The sequence below is a fragment of the Podarcis raffonei genome, chromosome 18, assembly GCF_027172205.1.
Source record: "Podarcis raffonei isolate rPodRaf1 chromosome 18, rPodRaf1.pri, whole genome shotgun sequence".
Lineage (NCBI taxonomy): Eukaryota > Metazoa > Chordata > Lepidosauria > Squamata > Lacertidae > Podarcis > Podarcis raffonei.
The window spans coordinates 4,879,065-4,896,158 of NC_070619.1; the positions used below are offsets into that span (position 1 = coordinate 4,879,065).

At 50.7% G+C, this 17,094-nt stretch overlaps 1 protein-coding gene across 7 annotated transcripts in view; it reads left to right on the plus strand.

Moving 5' to 3' along the window:
* PTPRS (protein tyrosine phosphatase receptor type S) overlaps positions 1-17,094 on the plus strand; it is a 322,165-nt gene that overhangs the window by 249,087 nt on the left and 55,984 nt on the right. For 3 of the 7 annotated variants that reach the window (XM_053372614.1, XM_053372613.1, XM_053372616.1), the window contains exons 12-17: positions 1,406-1,599; positions 4,530-4,556; positions 7,258-7,375; positions 12,347-12,937; positions 13,684-13,781; positions 13,943-14,199. In XM_053372614.1, the coding sequence (XP_053228589.1) occupies positions 1,406-1,599; positions 4,530-4,556; positions 7,258-7,375; positions 12,347-12,937; positions 13,684-13,781; positions 13,943-14,199 (1,285 nt within the window). The remainder of the gene's footprint in view (positions 1-1,405; positions 1,600-4,529; positions 4,557-7,257; positions 7,376-12,346; positions 12,938-13,683; positions 13,782-13,942; positions 14,200-17,094) is intronic. The other 4 variants (XM_053372615.1, XM_053372618.1, XM_053372619.1 and 1 more) reach the window with 2 other exon arrangements.

Genomic DNA, 17,094 nt, shown 5'->3' on the forward strand with positions numbered 1-17,094 from the left:
TTAAACCACAGAGCCTAGGACTTGCCGATCAGGTCGGCGGTTCGAATCCCCGCAACGGGGTGAGCTCCCGTTGCTCGGTCCCTGCTCCTGCCAACCTAGCAGTTTGAAAGCACACCAGTGCAAGTAGATAAATAGGTACCGCTCCAGTGGGAAGGTAAAGGGCGTTTCCATGCGCTGCTCTGGTTCGCCAGAAGCGGCTTAGTCCTGCTGGCCACATGACCCAGAATCTGTACACCGGCTCCCTCGACCAGTAAAGCAAGATGAGCGCCGCAACCCCAGAGTCGGCCACGACTGGACCTAATGGTCAGGGGTCCCTTTACCTTTACATGAGCCAATGGCCACTCATTGTAGACCACTGTTTCTCAAACCTGGGTCCCCAGCTGCTTTTGGACTACAACTCCCATCACCCCTAGCTGCCAGGAGCTAGTCAGGAGCAGGTCAGCAATGAAACACCTGGTGTCAGTGAACTCTATATTCAAGGAAACGAGGTCGGCCCAGGAAGCCAGGCCTAGTGAGCAAAGCAACTCGCCCTGGCAAGATCTAGCCCCTATGAGGCGGTTGCTAGGACTGAAGGTCCCTGCCTGCCCGCAGTCTCTCCTTCGGGCACTGGCAGAAGAAGAGGAGTGTGGGGGAGCGCATAGCCCCCGGCAGCGCGATCCCGGTGGGGTGCCATCGCAACTGCCCCCGCCCCCGCCTGCTCTCCACGCCCCGGTGCCGGAGCATGAAGCTCCGCCACTGCCTTCAGGTCCTTCCCCAGCAATCTGAGACTTCTCTACCTCATTTATCCCTGCTCCACCCTTTTCATGCCTCTTCTGGTTCTGGGAGGCCAGTGGAGAGGGTAGCTGGTCACAGCAGGAAAGAGCCTGCCTCATGTCTGTCTCCTGGTCCCCCTACGGACTGCTCTCTGGACTGCTCTCTGCCCCAGCCTCTGCTCACTAAACCCTGTTGCCTCTTCAGCTTCCAACACCTCCTCTTCCTGCCAATCTTCCGGGCTCTGAGCCTTTTTCCCACCACTCCTTTGCATCCAGGCAGCCCGTGGCACTACGTAGCAGGACCAGTGGTTGGGGATAGTGGTAGTCGCAACAACTGCTGGAGACCCAAGCTTTGAGAACCATGTGGACTAGTGCCTTTAGATATGAGGGAGAGGTTGCAACTCACTCACACGGCTCACTCCTACACCTTTGGGAACTGACACTCCTGAACCGCTGTGTTTGCGTGGAAAATAAAATTGGGCTAAATGGCAAAGAAGCCTATCTCAGGTCCTTTGAACCCTGCATGCTTTGAACGTCGTGTGAATTTCCTGAGTTAAAGCTGAAACATGCACCTTCTCTCTCTCTCTCTCTCTCTCTCTCTCTCTCTCTCTCTCTGTGTGTTCCTCTGGCTTCTTCCTTTTCCTCTCTTCCAGTGCCCAGTGCCCCGCCACGCAAAGTGGAAGTGGAGGTTCTGAATTCGACCGCGATCCAAGTGTCCTGGCGCTCGCCGCTCCAGAACCGCCAACACGGGCAGATTCGCGGCTACCAAGTACACTACATCCGAATGGAGAACGGGGAAGCCAGCGGTCTACCCCAGATCAAAGACGTGATGCTGGCTGATGCACAGGTGAGCGCTGCTGCTGCTGCTGCTTCTCCTAATCATCTGCGATAGCCTAACATCCGTTCTCTGCGCGCTCTGCTGACGTCTGGGTTAGGCTACTGCAAGGTGCTACGTGTGGGGCTGCCCTTGAAGATGGTTCAGAGCCTGGGCGCATAACACCAAGTCCTGGCTGACCCCTAGACTGAACAAACCCCTGTGCTGCAAAGAGAACGTCAGCAATGTCTAGGCAACACAATGACCATGTACCGTATTTTTCGCTCTATAAGACGCACCAGACCATAAGACACACCTAGTTTTTGGAGGTTGAAAACAAGGGGAAAAATACTCTGAATCTCAGAAGCCAGAACAGCAAGAGGGATTGCTGCGCAACAAAACCTGTTCTGGTTTCTGGGATAGCTGCGCAGCCTGCATTCGCTCCATAAGACGCACACACATTTCCCCTTACTTTTTAGGAGGGAAAAGGTGAGTCTTATCGAACAAAAAATACGGTACATACGCAATAGACTTTATAGAATTCCTTAAAACCATAACAAGTCCTTCATAAACCCATCTTATTTTGAGTGAATGTATGTAAATGAAAATATCAACTGCTGTGGAACAGTGCTCATGTAATAACGTAGTGACTATTTTCATTTACATACATTCATTCGAAATAAGATGGGTTTATGAAGCAATTCTGTATCCTTCCACCACGCTGACGAAGAATTCTACGAAACAGTAGTCAATATCCGGAATCACTGTTCAGTGTTGGACATCGTATTTGCTGAATACACAATGCTCCACAGCTTGACTTTCATCATACAAAGTCGGGTACATTTAAAGATTTTCAGAGACTTTGAGACTAAAGATTTCATTTTGGACTTGTTATGGTTTTAAGGAATTCTATAAAAGATTGTCTATTGCGTATGTACATGGTCATCGTGTTGCCTAGACATTGCTGACACCTAGACTGCACTGACTACCAATTAGTTTCCTTGTCCAATCCAGCGTTGGATTTGACCTACAAAGCCTATTCAGCTCAGGACCCCAGTACCAGCGCCGAGGGCCTTCTGGCGGTTCCCTCGCTGCGAGAAGCCAAGTTACAGGGAACCAGGCAGAGGGCCTTCTCGGTGGTGGCACCCGCCCTGTGGAACGCCCTCCCACCAGATGTCAAAGAGAACAACAACTACCAGACTTTTAGAAGACATCTGAAGGCAGCCCTGTTCAGGGAAGCTTTCAATGTTTGACGGACTATTGTATTTTAATATTTTGTTGGAAGCTGCCCAGAGTGGCTGGGGAAACCCAGCCAGATGGGGAGGGTATAAATAAATAATAATAATAATTATTAATAATAATAATAATCTCCAGGACCGCCTCTCTCCTTATGAACCAACCTGGACCTTGAAATTGTCCTCTGAGATCCTTATCTTCGCGTCCCCTCCAAGGGAGCTCTAGAGCAGCCTTTCTCAACCTGTGGATCCCCAGATGTTGGACTACAACTCCCATCATCCCTGAGCTCTGGCCTTGCTAGCTAGGGGTGATGGGAGTTGTAGTCCAACAACATCTGGGGACCCACAGGTTGAGACAGGCTGCTCTGGAGCGTGGCAACATGAGAACAGCCTTTTCAGTGGTGGGTCCCTGCTTGTGAAACGCTCTCCCCAGAGAGGCTCACCTGTTGACATCATTATCTGCTTTTAGTCAGCAAGGCGAAAGCATTTTCCCCACCACACTTCGGCTCTTAGTTACTATCTGCAGCCTCTTGCTAGTGGGCGGTATGTTTTAATCCTGCCTTTCAAAGGGGGGGGGGGAATGAATGTGTTTCAGATGTTGATATGCGCTTTGAATTGCTTCGGTAAGAGAGAAAAAAGCTCTTCCTAAATACCGTATTTTTCGCTCTATAGGACGCACCCAACCATAGGACGCACCTTGTTTTAGAGTGGGAGAACAAGGAAAAGAATTCTCCCCCTCTCTGCTCAGCGCCCCTTCAGCGAAGCGGCAGGAGCAACGGAGCCCCTTTCATTTCTCCTCCCGCTTGGCTGAAGGGGCGCTGCGCAGCTCTCCCTCTCTGCCGAAGCCCGGAGAGTCTTGCTCTCCCGGCTTTAGCAAAAGGAACCCGAAGCCTTCAGAGCACAGCGCGAGTTCCTGCTGCGCTCCAAAGGCTTCAGGCGGCTCTCCCTGAAGCCTGGAGAGCGAGAGGGGTGGGTGCGCACCGATGCCTCTCGCTCTCCAGGCTTCAGCGAAAGCAACGCGAAGCCTCCGGAGCGTGGAGGGAGCGCTCCCTCTGCACTTCGGAGGCTTCGCGTTGCTATCGCTGAAGCCAAGGAACCTGCATTCGCTCCATAGGACGCACACACATTTCCCCTTAATTTTTGGAGGGGGAAAAGTGCGTCCTATAGAGCGAAAAATACGGTATGTTGGTGGTTAAACCTGGGAGCTTCCGAATGCAAGGCAATATGCACTGCAGCTGAGCTCTGCCTGCATCAAGTATAAGTTGCCTTCTGAACCGCTGGTCCATTTGGCTCAGCGTCGGCCCCACTGACTGGCACCAGCTGTCCAGGTTTTCAGGCAGGGACTACATGCATACAGGAGCTCTAACCACTGAGCGACATTCCCTCCACCCCCAAAAAACAAACCTTTCACCTTGAAAATGTTCCACGCTCCGAAAAGGGTTGTTTTCGCCCCAGTTGGCGCCACTGCAAATGCTGCCTTTTCAAAGCTCTGCCACTGCTATCTGTAAGAATCATAAAATTCTAGGTGGGGGGGGGAGCCCAAAGGTCATCTAGTCCAACCCCCCCAGTAGTGCATCCTACTAACCTCATCCCTCCTTGGACCTCCCCCTCTTCACGGGCTTCCGAGAAGCAGGCTATTTTGCTTCCTCTACAAACTTTCTCTCTCTCTCTGTCTGTCTTACACGTTTTCCTCTTTCTGTCCTTAACCGCATACCCTCTTTTGCTCAGTGGGAAACGGATGACACTGCAGAATACGTAAGTACGGACTCTTTCTTGTCTGGGTGACCCTTTTGCTCTGCTCCCCAACCCCCTTTCCCTTCCGTTGGTGATGCTGTGGCATTTGTGGATTTCTGCTTTCGCCCTTTTTCTCCTCCCATGCCCCGTTCTGGCAGTTTTCGTTGCATCACTCCGGGCAAAGGGAGGCTTTGCCAGCCGTTTAACTGGGCCACCGTGCAGAAGCAGCTTCTCTCCACTATCATCTGTGATGTCTCTCCTAATTTATAGCTCTCAAAGCGGCTTTCAACCACACGTGTACAGTCTGGGGCTAATGTGGCCCTCCAGACCTCTCTACCTGGCCCAGGAAGTTCTCCCCAGGCACCACCGCCCATAGCTGTCAACCGTCCCTTATTTGGCGGGAAAGCCCCTTATTCCAGCGCCGTGTCCCGCTGCTGTCCCTTATTGATGATGTCCCTTAAATTTCCCGGGTTTCAAAGGAAGCAGCTCCTCTCCCTCCCTCCCTGCCGGCCAGGGAGGAGGGAGGCTCCAACTGTGTTGCTTGGCTGCGTTGCTCACCCAATAAGGAGTCTAAGAACGACTGGGGGGTGGAGCTTGCATGCCTTGTGCTGATCAAGTCGGCCGCGTTGCCTGGGGACTCGCCTTTGCTCAGCGCTTCCCAGCGGAGAGGTGACGGTGGTTTCCCTTGCTGCATCCCCTTTGCTGGGTTGCTGCGCTGTGGGAACCACCGCTTGAGGCTTCGTTTGGCTGCCGGCTGGGCTTTCTGCCTTTGGCTCGGAGGGGCTCAGAAGTTGAACATACCCGTGCCTGGAAAATCCCTTATTTTGGCTGCTGATCCCTTATTTTCAAGGCTGCTGGTCCCTTATTTTCAGATCTGTAAGTTGACAGCTATGCTACCGCCCCCTCGCCAGCCCTGATTCGCACTCGCCTTCCATTTATTTCTGAGCTCTTCTTGGAAGTGTAGTTTGTCCAGAGGGCTGGAATTCGTTCGCCTTGCCTGGAGAGGGGAAAGTAGCCGAGTGTCCAAAGGTGGTGTTTAGCAAATCACACTGCTCACCACTGACAAGTGGCCCCCTGAGGTTGTCCAGGAGAAAATGTGGCCCCCGGGTTCGGGGGGGGCCTTCCCCAGGCTTGCTGCACAGGAACAGAGAGGGCTCAGTGTCCTTGCAGAACCAAGATTCTGCAAGCAGCGCTTCCTGGTCTGTCCAGGGGCCATATCAGCAGAGCATCCCTCCCACCTGCCCTGTAGCAATTATTATTATTAAAATCCCGCCCTCCCCAGCCCAAGCCAGGCTCAGAGCGTCTAACAACAGTAAAATGATACCACATTCTAAAATCAATTCATTATAAAATCAGTTCAAATCAAATTAATAGCACCATTGGGCTAGTGTTCTATGCGGATCACCAAAGGAGGGGGTCACACTGTGCCTTGGCCAAAGGCCTGGTGGAACAGCTCCGTCTTGCATGCCCTGCGGAAAGATATCAAGTCCCACAGGGCCGTAGTCTCTTGTAACAGAGTGTTCCACCAGATCGGGGCCACGGCCGAAAAAGCCCTGGCTCTGGTTGAGGCCAGCCTGACCTCCCTGTGGCCCGCGATCTCCAAGATGTTTTTGTTTGAAGACCGTAAGGTCCTCCATGGGACATACCAGGAGAGCTTTGGGTTCCCAGCCCCCACAAATATTTAATTGGGGGGAGCCAAAGGGACCTTGGTGGGACGCGGGTGGCGCTGTGGGTTAAACCACAGAGCCTAGGTCTTGCCGATCAGAAGGTCGGCGGTTCGAATCCCCGCGATGGGGTGAGCGCCCGTTGCTCGGTCCCTGCTTCTGCCAACCTAGCAGCTCGAAAGCACGTCAAGTGCAAGTAGATAAATAGGTACCGCTCCGGCGGGAAGGTAAACAACGTTTCCATGTGCTGCTCTGGTTCGCCAGAAGCGGCTTCGTCATGCTGAACGCCGGCTCCCTCGGCCAATAAAGCGAGATGAGCGCCGCAACCCCAGAGTCGGCCACGACTGGACCTAATGGTCAGGGGTCCCTTTACCTTTAAAGGGGCCTTGGCTCCTGCACTTGCTGCCCTGCTCCCCAACTCTCCCGTCTCTGAAACAAGGGAAGGGAGACCCTGGCAAAGTGGCCTTGATCTGACGGGGCAGTACCCCAAAACAGCTGCATTCACAGTCCCAAAAGGCACCCCCTGCCTGGCATTAAAGTGCCGCATAGCCACCACCGCCCTCAAACACACATGCACCCTCTTCCAGAATGGGCTTGTCGGCAGGGGAGGGGTGCATGGGGCTTGCACGTGTAAAGGAGGTTTTTAATCTCCTTGAAGCTGCTGGATTCTCTTTTCCTCCCCTCTCCTCCGAGGCTCTGGTCTCCTTTGAAGAACCTGGCAGAGCGTTTTGACAGCGGATGCGTTTTCTGCCGAGATAGAGAAGCTGGGAGGCAGATGGAGGCGCCCCCCCTTCTCGGCTGCACGTTTTGCATAAAGAGGATTCCGCAGAGCCGCTTGTGTGTGTGTTTTCGTAGCTAAACTGTGTGCATTACCTTCCCGCAACCTCACAACCCCGCTTTTCCTTTTCCTCTCGCTTGCGTTGTGTCGTGTTCCCTGCATGCATCACCGTTGCTGGTTCTCCCCCCCCCCCAGCCACCGCCAAGCTCAAACTGTTCTGCCTTCGGTATTTTAAAAAGGGTAAAAAATCTCTCTCCTTCTCTTTGACTCCCGTCCCCAGGAAATGATCATCGCTGGGTTGCAGCCAGAGACTGCCTATTCCATCACTGTGGCTGCCTATACCATGAAAGGCGATGGCGCCCGCAGCAAACCCAAGGTGGCCGTGACCAAGGGGGCAGGTGAGAATCTCTCGGAGGGTAATACCGCCAGCCTTCATTGAAGGGCTGTTGCACAAAGGCAGCTGCAGAATGCTTTCTTTTCTATTTTAAAATCATTTTTTAAAATATTGTTTTATCATCAACAACCATTACTAAACCCAGAAGCTCAGCATCAGGGTATTGCCTCATGCCATGTACAAAGCAATAATAATAATAATAATAATTTATTATTTATACCCCGCCCATCTGGCTGGGCCTCCCCAGCCACTCTGGGCGGCTTCTATAGAAACCAAAAATACAGTAAAATATCACACGTTAAAAACTTCCCTGAACAGGGCTGCCTTAAGATGTCTTCTGAATGTCAGGTAGTTGTTTATCGCTTTGACATCTGCTGGAAGGGCGTTCCACAGGGCGGGCGCCACCACCGAGAAGGCCCTCTGCCTGGTTCCCTGTAGCTTTGCTTCTCGCAATGAGGGAACCGCCAGAAGGCCCTCGGCGCTGGACTTCAGCGTCCGGGCTGAACAATGGGGGTGGAGACGCTCCTTCAGGTCTACTGGACCAAGGCCGTTTAGGGCTTTAAAGGTCTGCACCAACACTTTGAATTGTGCTCGGAAACATACTGGGAGCCAATGTAGGTCTTTCAAGACCGGTGTTATATGGTCTCGGTGGCCGCCCCCAGTCACCAGTCTAGCTATAAGAAGCAAAAGTGATGTTAGCACCCCATTATCAACCAAGGCACCCATATTTCCCAAGCTGGCGTGGATGGTGAACGTTGAGCATATGAGTTTGAAGCGCAGGAAATAAAAAAATCCCACTCAGTGCCGAAAGTGCAGGCAGTGATTGCTTAGAAGCTGATGAGAGTGATTGGCTAGAAGATCAGGATTCTGATTGGTGTCAAGCTGGCCATTCTGATTGGCTAGAAAATAAGGGTGTAAATTGGCTAGACAATCAGGATCCTGATTGGTGTGCCGCTGAGGATTCTGATTGGCTAGAAGGTCAGCATTCTGATTGGTGCGAAGCTGAGGATTCTGATTGGCTAGAAAATAAGGATGTAGATTGGCTAGATGATCAGGATCCTGATTGGCTAGAAGATAAGGATTCTGATTGGTGTCAAGCTGGCAATTCTGATTGGCAAGAAAATAAGGGTGTAAATTGGCTGGACGATCAGGATCCTGATTGGTGTGCCGCTGAGGATTCTGATTGGCTAGAAGGTCAGCATTCTGATTGGTTCGAAGCTGAGGATTCTGATTGGCTAGAAAATAAGGATGTAGATTGTCTAGATGATCAGGATATAGATTGGCTAGAAGATCAGGATCCTGATTGGCTAGAAAATAAGGATGTAGATTGGCTAGAAGATCAGGATCCTGATTGGCTAGAAAATAAGGATGTAGATTGGCTAGAAGATCAAGCTTCTGATTAGTGTGAAGCTGAGGATTCTGATTAGCTAGACTATATGATTGGCTAGAAGATTACTAGTGTGATTCACTTGATGACTAGACTTTCCAGGACACTCCCCCGCAAAAAAACTAATCTTTTGTGAAGATTTATCTTCATGTTTTTCTCCCCTCCTCTTCCTCCTCATTTTCTTCCTGGATCTTATTTCATTGCTGCTGGGTTTGTCCATCCATCCATCACTGAAGGAATATCTCTCCAGCAGATAAGCTCTTATCCAAGAACTTGTTCCACTTAGCTTCAGATAGATAATTTGTTTTCTTTTTCTAAAGGAAAAAAAAAATCCTAATTTGGGGAAATTGCTTCTTTTCCTTGCCAAATCTTTCAAATGGGTCTTTGGCGATCTTTTATCTGCTTTGTGCTTTTCAGCCAACAATTCACATTTTGGTAAAGGGAAAACAATTTCCCAAGCTCACATCATCCCCGGACCTCACAGGGTGTTTTTGGGCCAGCTGCCGCCCCTTTCAGCCAAACCTGCCTCACAGGGCTGTTGTAGAAATAAAAGCAGGGAGAAAGAACCGTCCTCGCATACAGAAATGCTAAGGTCAGCCCCTGGCAATCTCAAGACAGCAGGTGATAAGAACCCTTCTTTGCCCATTGCAATGCTGGAGAGTAATTGTTGGTCAGAATCAGGCAATCCTGGAGAAGCAGATGATCTGGAGTCCCAGTTTCGGCCCCTCCAGGTCTCCTTTTTTAAAAGTGTGCATTCGCAATGATTCATGCACAGGGCAGTCACACACAATCCCACTTTCTTTCTTTTTTAATAAATTTTTTATTGGTTTTCCAACATAAATTAAACACATTACAATTCACAATACATAGACAAACATATAAACATGTATAATTTCATAACCTCTTTTTCATAAACCTTATTTCACCGACTTCCCCGTGCCTCCCTTTTCTGCATCCCTATTTTAAAATTTTCTTCAGCAACCTCTCATTTTCACACAATCCCACTTTCAGTCCAGTCGCACTGCGGCAGATATCCAGTATCCTCCTTCTGAAGTCCTATAACATTTCATCTTGCAGGTAATTCTGGGTGATTTTTCTCCTGATTTTGCAGTGCCATAGCTCCCCTTTTATATATATTATTAGTTTTTTAACATACTATTTTCAACAGTTATTAAACATACTTTTATATCTTATACAACTTCTTTGACTTCCCTCAATCACATCTGAAAGTTTTCCAATCTTTTCACAATATACATTTCTTACTTTCACTATTACATTTAAATCTCATAGCGAATGTCTCTCTTCTTTCTCTTCTTTGCAATGTTTCATATATTTCTCCTTACAAAACTTCTTGTAGTCCTACTAGCGTAATTTGTTGATGGCAGTTGCTCTTCAAATAGTTTGTATATTTCTTCCATTCTTCTGTGAATCTCCGTTCCCGCAGATTTCGAATCCTTCCTGTCATTTTATCCAGTTCTGCGTAGTCCATTAGTTTTGTCTGCCAGTCTTCTTTCATCGGGATTTCTTCCTGCTTCCATTTCTGAGCCAACAATTCTCTTGCCACTGTTGTTGCATATAAGAAGCAGTGCCATAGCTTCTCAAGGCAGCAGCAAAACGGTGTCACAACTGGGGAAGCCATTGCACAGCGAACGGTTAAAGCAGGATAGATCCAGCGCTGAGGCACTGCAATTTTGTCAAGAACGTGTTGCAGGGAGTCAAAACAAATCCTGAACCATCTTGGAACGTTTTCCTCCCTAAGAGAGCGAGAATAGAGAGTGCCCATCTCCACTATACATTTAAAGCAGTGCCATATCACTTTAAACAGCCCCCTCCCAAAGGATTCTGGGAACTGCGGTTTGTTCTGAGTCCTGAGAGCCCCTTATCTCTCTGCACTTCTGTCCCAAAATATGTTCCTGCGTTGGTTCTTCACTTCTCTAAGGCCCTGTATAAGCCATACCTTTAAGGCAGGATCAGACCGCTTCAAACTGTCTTGACTTCCCCCCCCCAAAGGATCCTGGGAAGTGTGGTTTCTTCAGAGTGCTGGAATTTGTTAGGCAACCCCGGCCCCCTCTTGCAGAGCCATCCTCAGCCTTCTAAAATTCTCATTTCTTTAAACTGGCCATCTGTCGGTAGAGCACGAGACTTTATCTCAGGGCTGTGAGTTGGAGCCCCACGTTGGGCAAAAGATTCCTGCATTGTAGGCGGTTGGACTAGATGACCCTCATGGTCTTTTCCAACTGTACAATTCTATGGGAGGACGAGGAGGTGTCAGACGCAGAAGAGGGAACAGGGCTTAGTGAGCAGGGAGAGGCTGTGGCAGAGAAAAGTTCAGAAACGGAAAAGGAGAGGGGCCAAGAGGTAGAGAGGAAATCCATCTGGTGAAGAGTCGCGGATTTCTCGCCCTCCTGCTGCAACAAACTCCCCCCTCTCTGGTCTCACAGAACCAAGAGAGGTGTGAACAGGGTGGAGGAGAGGTTGAGCTGCATGCAGGCATAGTCTCTGATTGCCTGGAAAAAGCCCTGGAGAGGAGGGGACTTTGGCAGCTGTGGGGAGGCGAGGACTTTATATAATTATTATTATTATTATTATTATTATTATTATTATTATTATTATTTATACCCCGCCCATCTGGCTGAGTTTCCCCAGCCACTCTGGGCGGCTTCCAATCAAGTGTTAAAAACAATACAGCATTAAACATAAAAAACTTCCCTAAACAGGGCTCCCTTCAGATGCCTTTTAAAGATAGGATAGCTGCTTATTTCCTTCACATCTGAAAGGGAGGGCGTTCCACAGGGCGGGCGCCACCACCGAGAAGGCCCTCTGCCTGGTTCCTTGTAACGTGGCTTCTCGCAATGAGGGAACCGCCAGAAGGCCCTCGGCGCTGGACCTCAATGTCCGGGCAGAACGATGGGGGTGGAGACGCTCCTTCAGGTATACAGGACCAAGGGCGTTTAGTGCTTTAAAGGTCAGCACCAACACTTTGAATTGTGCTCGGAAACGTACTGGGAGCCAATGTAGATCTCTCAGGACCGGTGTTATGTGGTCCCGGTGGCCGCTCCCAGTCACCAGTCTAGCTGCTGCATTCTGGATTAATTGCAGTTTCCGGGTCACCTTCAAAGGTAGCCCCATGTAGAGCGCATTGCAGTAGTCCAAGCGGGAGATAACTAGAGCATGCACCACTCTGGCGAGACAGTCTGCCGGCAGGGAGGATCTCAGCCTGTGTACCAGATGGAGCTGGTAGACAGCTGCCCTGGACACAGAATTGACCTGCGCCTCCATGGACAGCTGTGAGTCCAAAATGACTCCCAGGCTGCGCACCTGGTCCTTCAGGGGCACAGGGACCCCATTCAGGACCAGGGAATCCCCCACACCCGCTCGCCCCCTGTCCCCCCAAAACAGTACTTCAGTCTTGTCAGGATTCAACTTCAATCTGTTAGCTGCCATCCATCCGCTTCCAGGCACATTAGGCCCGACACCCCACCAAGCCTGTTCAAGTCGTGTTCTTGCTCATCAATTCCCAACTCGCACGGTGTGCGATTCACTGCCGCCTCTCCTCCTGACCTGTTCCGCCTCTCTTCTCTCCTCAAGTCCCAGGGAAGCCGATCCTGTCCGTCCACCCGACTCAAGAAAACGCCCTGTTGGTCAAGTGGGAGCCTCCTCTGGACGCAGAGGGTCAGGTGCTGGGCTACCGCTTGCAGTTCGGCCGCAGGGACGTTGACCCCTTGGCGACGCTGGAATTCTCCTCTGAGGAGGACAGGTACACGGCCACCAACATCCACCGAGGTGCCACCTACGTCTTCAAGCTTGCCGTCAAGAGCCGCTCCGGCTTCGGGGAAGAAGCGGTCCAGGAGCTCACCATCCCAGAAGACGTGCCCAAGGGGTACCCGCAGATCCTCGAAGCCAGCAACATCACCTCCAAGTCCGTGCAGTTCCACTGGATGCCCCCGGTCATGGCGGAGAGGAACGGGGTCATAGTGAAGTACACCGTGGCCTATCGCGAGGCCACGTCTTCCGGGAGCCCGCAGGAGAAGGATCTCCCTCCGTCTCCCGAGAACTCGTACACGCTGAACGGCCTCAAGCCCAACACAGCCTACGATGTTAAAATCCGAGCCCACACCAGTAAAGGTCCGGGGCCGTACAGCCCTTCGGTCCAATACCGGACGTTCCTCCTGGACCAAGGTAGGACTTGCCGACTTCTCCACGGTGACTCTCTCTCCCTGTATGCTGAGCCGCTCCCGGGAGGCAGAGAAGTAAACAAAACCACAAAGCGATTAAAAATGAAATGCAAACAAAAAGCCACAAATCAAAAGCCATTAAGCTCCCCGCTGGCTTGGAAGACAGGCGTGCGAGTACGTTCCTTAAAAAAAATAAAATATCAAAATTAGAAAGGCAGGTGGCTTCTTGCCTTCGGCAGGTAAGTCCTCTTTCCTCTTTCTTCCGAAAGTCAAGTCCAGACAGTCCTCCTTGATTGACAGCTGGGCGGAGCAGTCGCTATCACAGGTGGGAGGAGCCTTTTCTTCTGCTTTTCGCCTTTTCTTTCTCTTTCTCTTTCTCTCTCGCTCTCTCTTTCACAAACCACAAAACAGGGGAAGGGGAGGTAAACGAAACACGAGCCCCACATGTCCTGTCCCCCCCACCGCAGAGGCCCTTTTCTCCTCAGCAGCCAATCAGGAGCTACGTAGCCTGTTTTCGAGGGGCGGGCACAGGGAGGAGGGGCGTGTCCCGTTGTGTGATGTCATGGCGCCAGGGTTGGGAACGGAATGGGCAACCGTTCTGGGCGGAAGCCGTAGCGTTGTGTATTTCGGAAGGCATTGCCGATTGGTTGGATGCTGATTCTTGCCGGTTGTTTGGAATTCCAAAATGTGGCTCTTTTCACCCCGTTCCCCTTGCTCCCCGCCTCCCCTCACTGCTTTTCTTTCCAACAGTTTTCCCCAAGAACTTCAAAGTGAGGATGCTGACCAAGACGTCCGTTCTCCTAGGATGGGAGTTCCCCGAGAATTACAATTCTGCCGTTCCGTACACGGTACAGATCTATATTACGTTTGGGGAGCGTTGCGCTACCTGTCGGGGTGGGCAGGGGGTGGAGGGACACCCCCTTCCGCCCCGAGGTTCACGTTCCCTCACTTGCCAACCTCTCGTAAATCTCGATTCGCTTCTCCCCTCCCCTCCCCCCCCGAACTTCAGATCCAGTACGAGGGCAAAGAGATCGAGGTGGACGGCCGTGCCACTAAGAAGCTCATCACGAACCTGAGACCTCACACGTTGTACAGGTTCATCCTGAAAGGTCCTAAGGGCACTCTGGGGAACCTCCAGCAGCAGGTGGAGGTTTCGACGGCAGCCAACCTGCTCAGCCGGAAGCCGGAGGTGACCTACAGACACGACCTGGACGGGAGCATCGTGGTGAACCTGCCGGAAGTGAAAGGCTCAGATTCACCTGCGCAGTACGTAAAAATAACGGGGAGGCAGTGTTAGGATATTTCCATTCCTCCTTAAAAATGAAGCAGGCTGTTGTGTGTCACAAGCCTGCGTACTTCCTGCTCACAGGGAGTTTCCGTTTTGTATATAGCTTTTGTTTTCTGTCTGTTGCCTCGACACGAAGGCAGGCAGTCATGTTTTTCCTTTGTTCTGACCAACGCTGAATAAAGTTGTAAATAATAATAATAATAATTTATTATTTGTACCCCGCCCATCTGGCTGGGTTTCCCCAGCCACTCTGGGCGGCTTCCATAGAAACCAAAAAAGACTAAAATATCACACATTAAAAACTTCCCTGAACAGGGCTGCCTTAAGATGTCTTCTGAATGTCAGGTAGTTGTTTATCACTTTGACATCTGATGGGAGGGCGTTCCACAGGGAGGGCGCCACTACCGAGAAGGCCCTCTGCCTGGTTCCCTGTAGCTTTGCTTCTCGCAATGAGGGAACCGCCAGAAGGCCCTCGGCGCTGGACCTCAGCGTCCGGGCAGAACGATGGGGGTGGATACGCTCCTTCAGGTATACCGGGCTGAGGCCGTTTAGGGCTTTAAAGGTCAACACCAGCACTTTGAATTGTGCTCGGAAACGTACTGGGAGCCAATGTAGGTCTTTCAAGACGGGTGTTATGTGGTCTCGGGGGCCACCCCCAGTCACCAGTCTAGGTGCCGCATTCTGGATTAGTTGTAGTTTCCGAGTCACCTTCAAAGGTAGCCCAACGTAGAGCGCATGGCAGTAGTCCAAGTGGGAGATAACTAGAGCATGCACCACTCTGCTCTTCTGAGTGCATCTTCTGTTGCGGAGTCTGCTGCAAGGGCGTGCATGAGTCCTAGAATGTGTCTGAGGCTCGTGTCGCTAACTGACTGATGCTGTTCTACGGGAGATCGATGGATTGTCTGGAGATGACTGTCTCCCTGGCAGTATCCCAACAGGCAGGGCTGTCTTACCCATAGGCGCTAGGGGTGCGGGGCACCTGGGCACCAGGCTCTCAGGGGCACCAGTCCAGGGGCCAGGAGTTGAGTCCGGGGAAAAGCCCGCCACCGGCTAGAGCGCCACGGCGGGCTTTTCTGCTGCATGTGCCATGAGTTCGAGGGCGACCAAGCCAGCGAGATGCTGAGGCGGCCGGCTGGCTCCGCCCTCCTGCACTAATAATAATAATAATAATTTTTATTTATATCCTGCCCTCCCCAGCCGAAGCCGGGCTCAGAGCGGCTAACATCAAATATATAACACATTAACATAAAATCAGGCAATCAATTAAAATACATCCTCAAATCAGATCAGGATCAGAATAAAATCCAATCGGATGGCAACCCGCAGATTAGGGTTGGGGAGCTTAAATGCTCAACAGGCCCAACTGTTTGTGCTGAACTTATATGGGCCTGTGAGAAAAATTTGGGCGGCCACTTTCATGCAAGTTCTTATGAAAGGGGAGAGGGAGTCAGACTGAACCCCGACCAAAGGCCTGGCAGAACAGCTCCGTCTTGCAGGCCCTGCGGAAAGATGTCAAGTCCCACAGGGCCCTAGTCTCCTGGGACAGAGCGTTCCACCAGATTGGAGCCACAGCCGAAAAAGCCCTGGCACGCTAGGGACTCGGCAACCTGGGGGGGGGTGAATCTTTGCACCCCAGTGCCACATATGCTTAAGACAGCCCTGCTGGGAAGTCAAGCAACCTGCATCCCACAAGCCTGGTTTCATGTAGCTCCCTGCCAGGGATTTTAATGTATTTATTTCTGAATAATAATGGTGATAACAATGTCACGCTGGGGTGTGGGGTGGGGACTTAAACATGTTACCAAGTTCCCAAAAATAGACCAGAGGCAATTGTATTTCATCCAGCAGAGCTTTACTGCTTTTGTTGTTGTTGTTTAGTCGTGTCCGACTCTTCGTGACCCCATGGACCAGAGCACGCCAGGCACCTCTGTCCTCCACTACCTCCCGCAGTTTGGTCAAACTCATGCTGGTAACCTCGAAAACACTATCCAACCATCTCGTCCTCTGTCGCCCCCTTCTCCTTGTGCCCTCCATCTTTCCCAGCATCAGTGTCTTCTCCAGGGAGTCTTCTCTTCTCATGAGGTGGCCAAAGTACTGGAGCCTCAGCTTCACGATCTGTCCTTCCAGTGAGCACTCAGGGCTGATTTCCTTCAGATGCGTTTGATCTTCTTGCAGTCCATGGGACTCTCAAGAGTCTCCTCCAGCACCATAACTGAAGGCAAATGAGCATAATGGTCACAAATCCAATGCATTCAGGATTGGCCCTGTCCATAAGAAATCCAGTTGCAGCTTAACTTAAAACTTACAAGAACTTATAATAAGACTAAACCGTAACACTATAGCATACAGAACACCACACCAGAACAAAGAGATAGAAAGAGAACATAAGTAAGAACCAGCCTCCTTCTGGCCTGATATTATAGTCAGCATGACCTTGACAGAAAGAGATAACAGAACCAGTTCAAACCCGCTGTACTCAGCTTCTCAGAAGGAATAACCCAAACAAGAACCTTCTTTCACACAGAGAGGAAACCTTCCAGAACCCTCCTGAACTCAACAGAACAAGAAAGATCTCTACACATCAGATCAATATTTTCTGTACTAAGAAATGCAAACAGACAAATAATAATAATCTTATTATTAATATGCTGCCCATCTGACCGGGTTGCCCCAGCCACTCTGGCGGGCTCCGGACAAAATATTAAACACAATAAAAAGACAAATTGCCCTATATCCCTTTTTAAAAAAAGTTTAAAATTCTGTGGTATTTCATTCCACCTTTAACATTTTATTTCTTAGCTAGGTTGGCGCTTTGCTGCCGTTCTCTCTTTCCTTTTTAGCCTCTTCCCCATCTCAGTTCCTTCTCCTTTCCC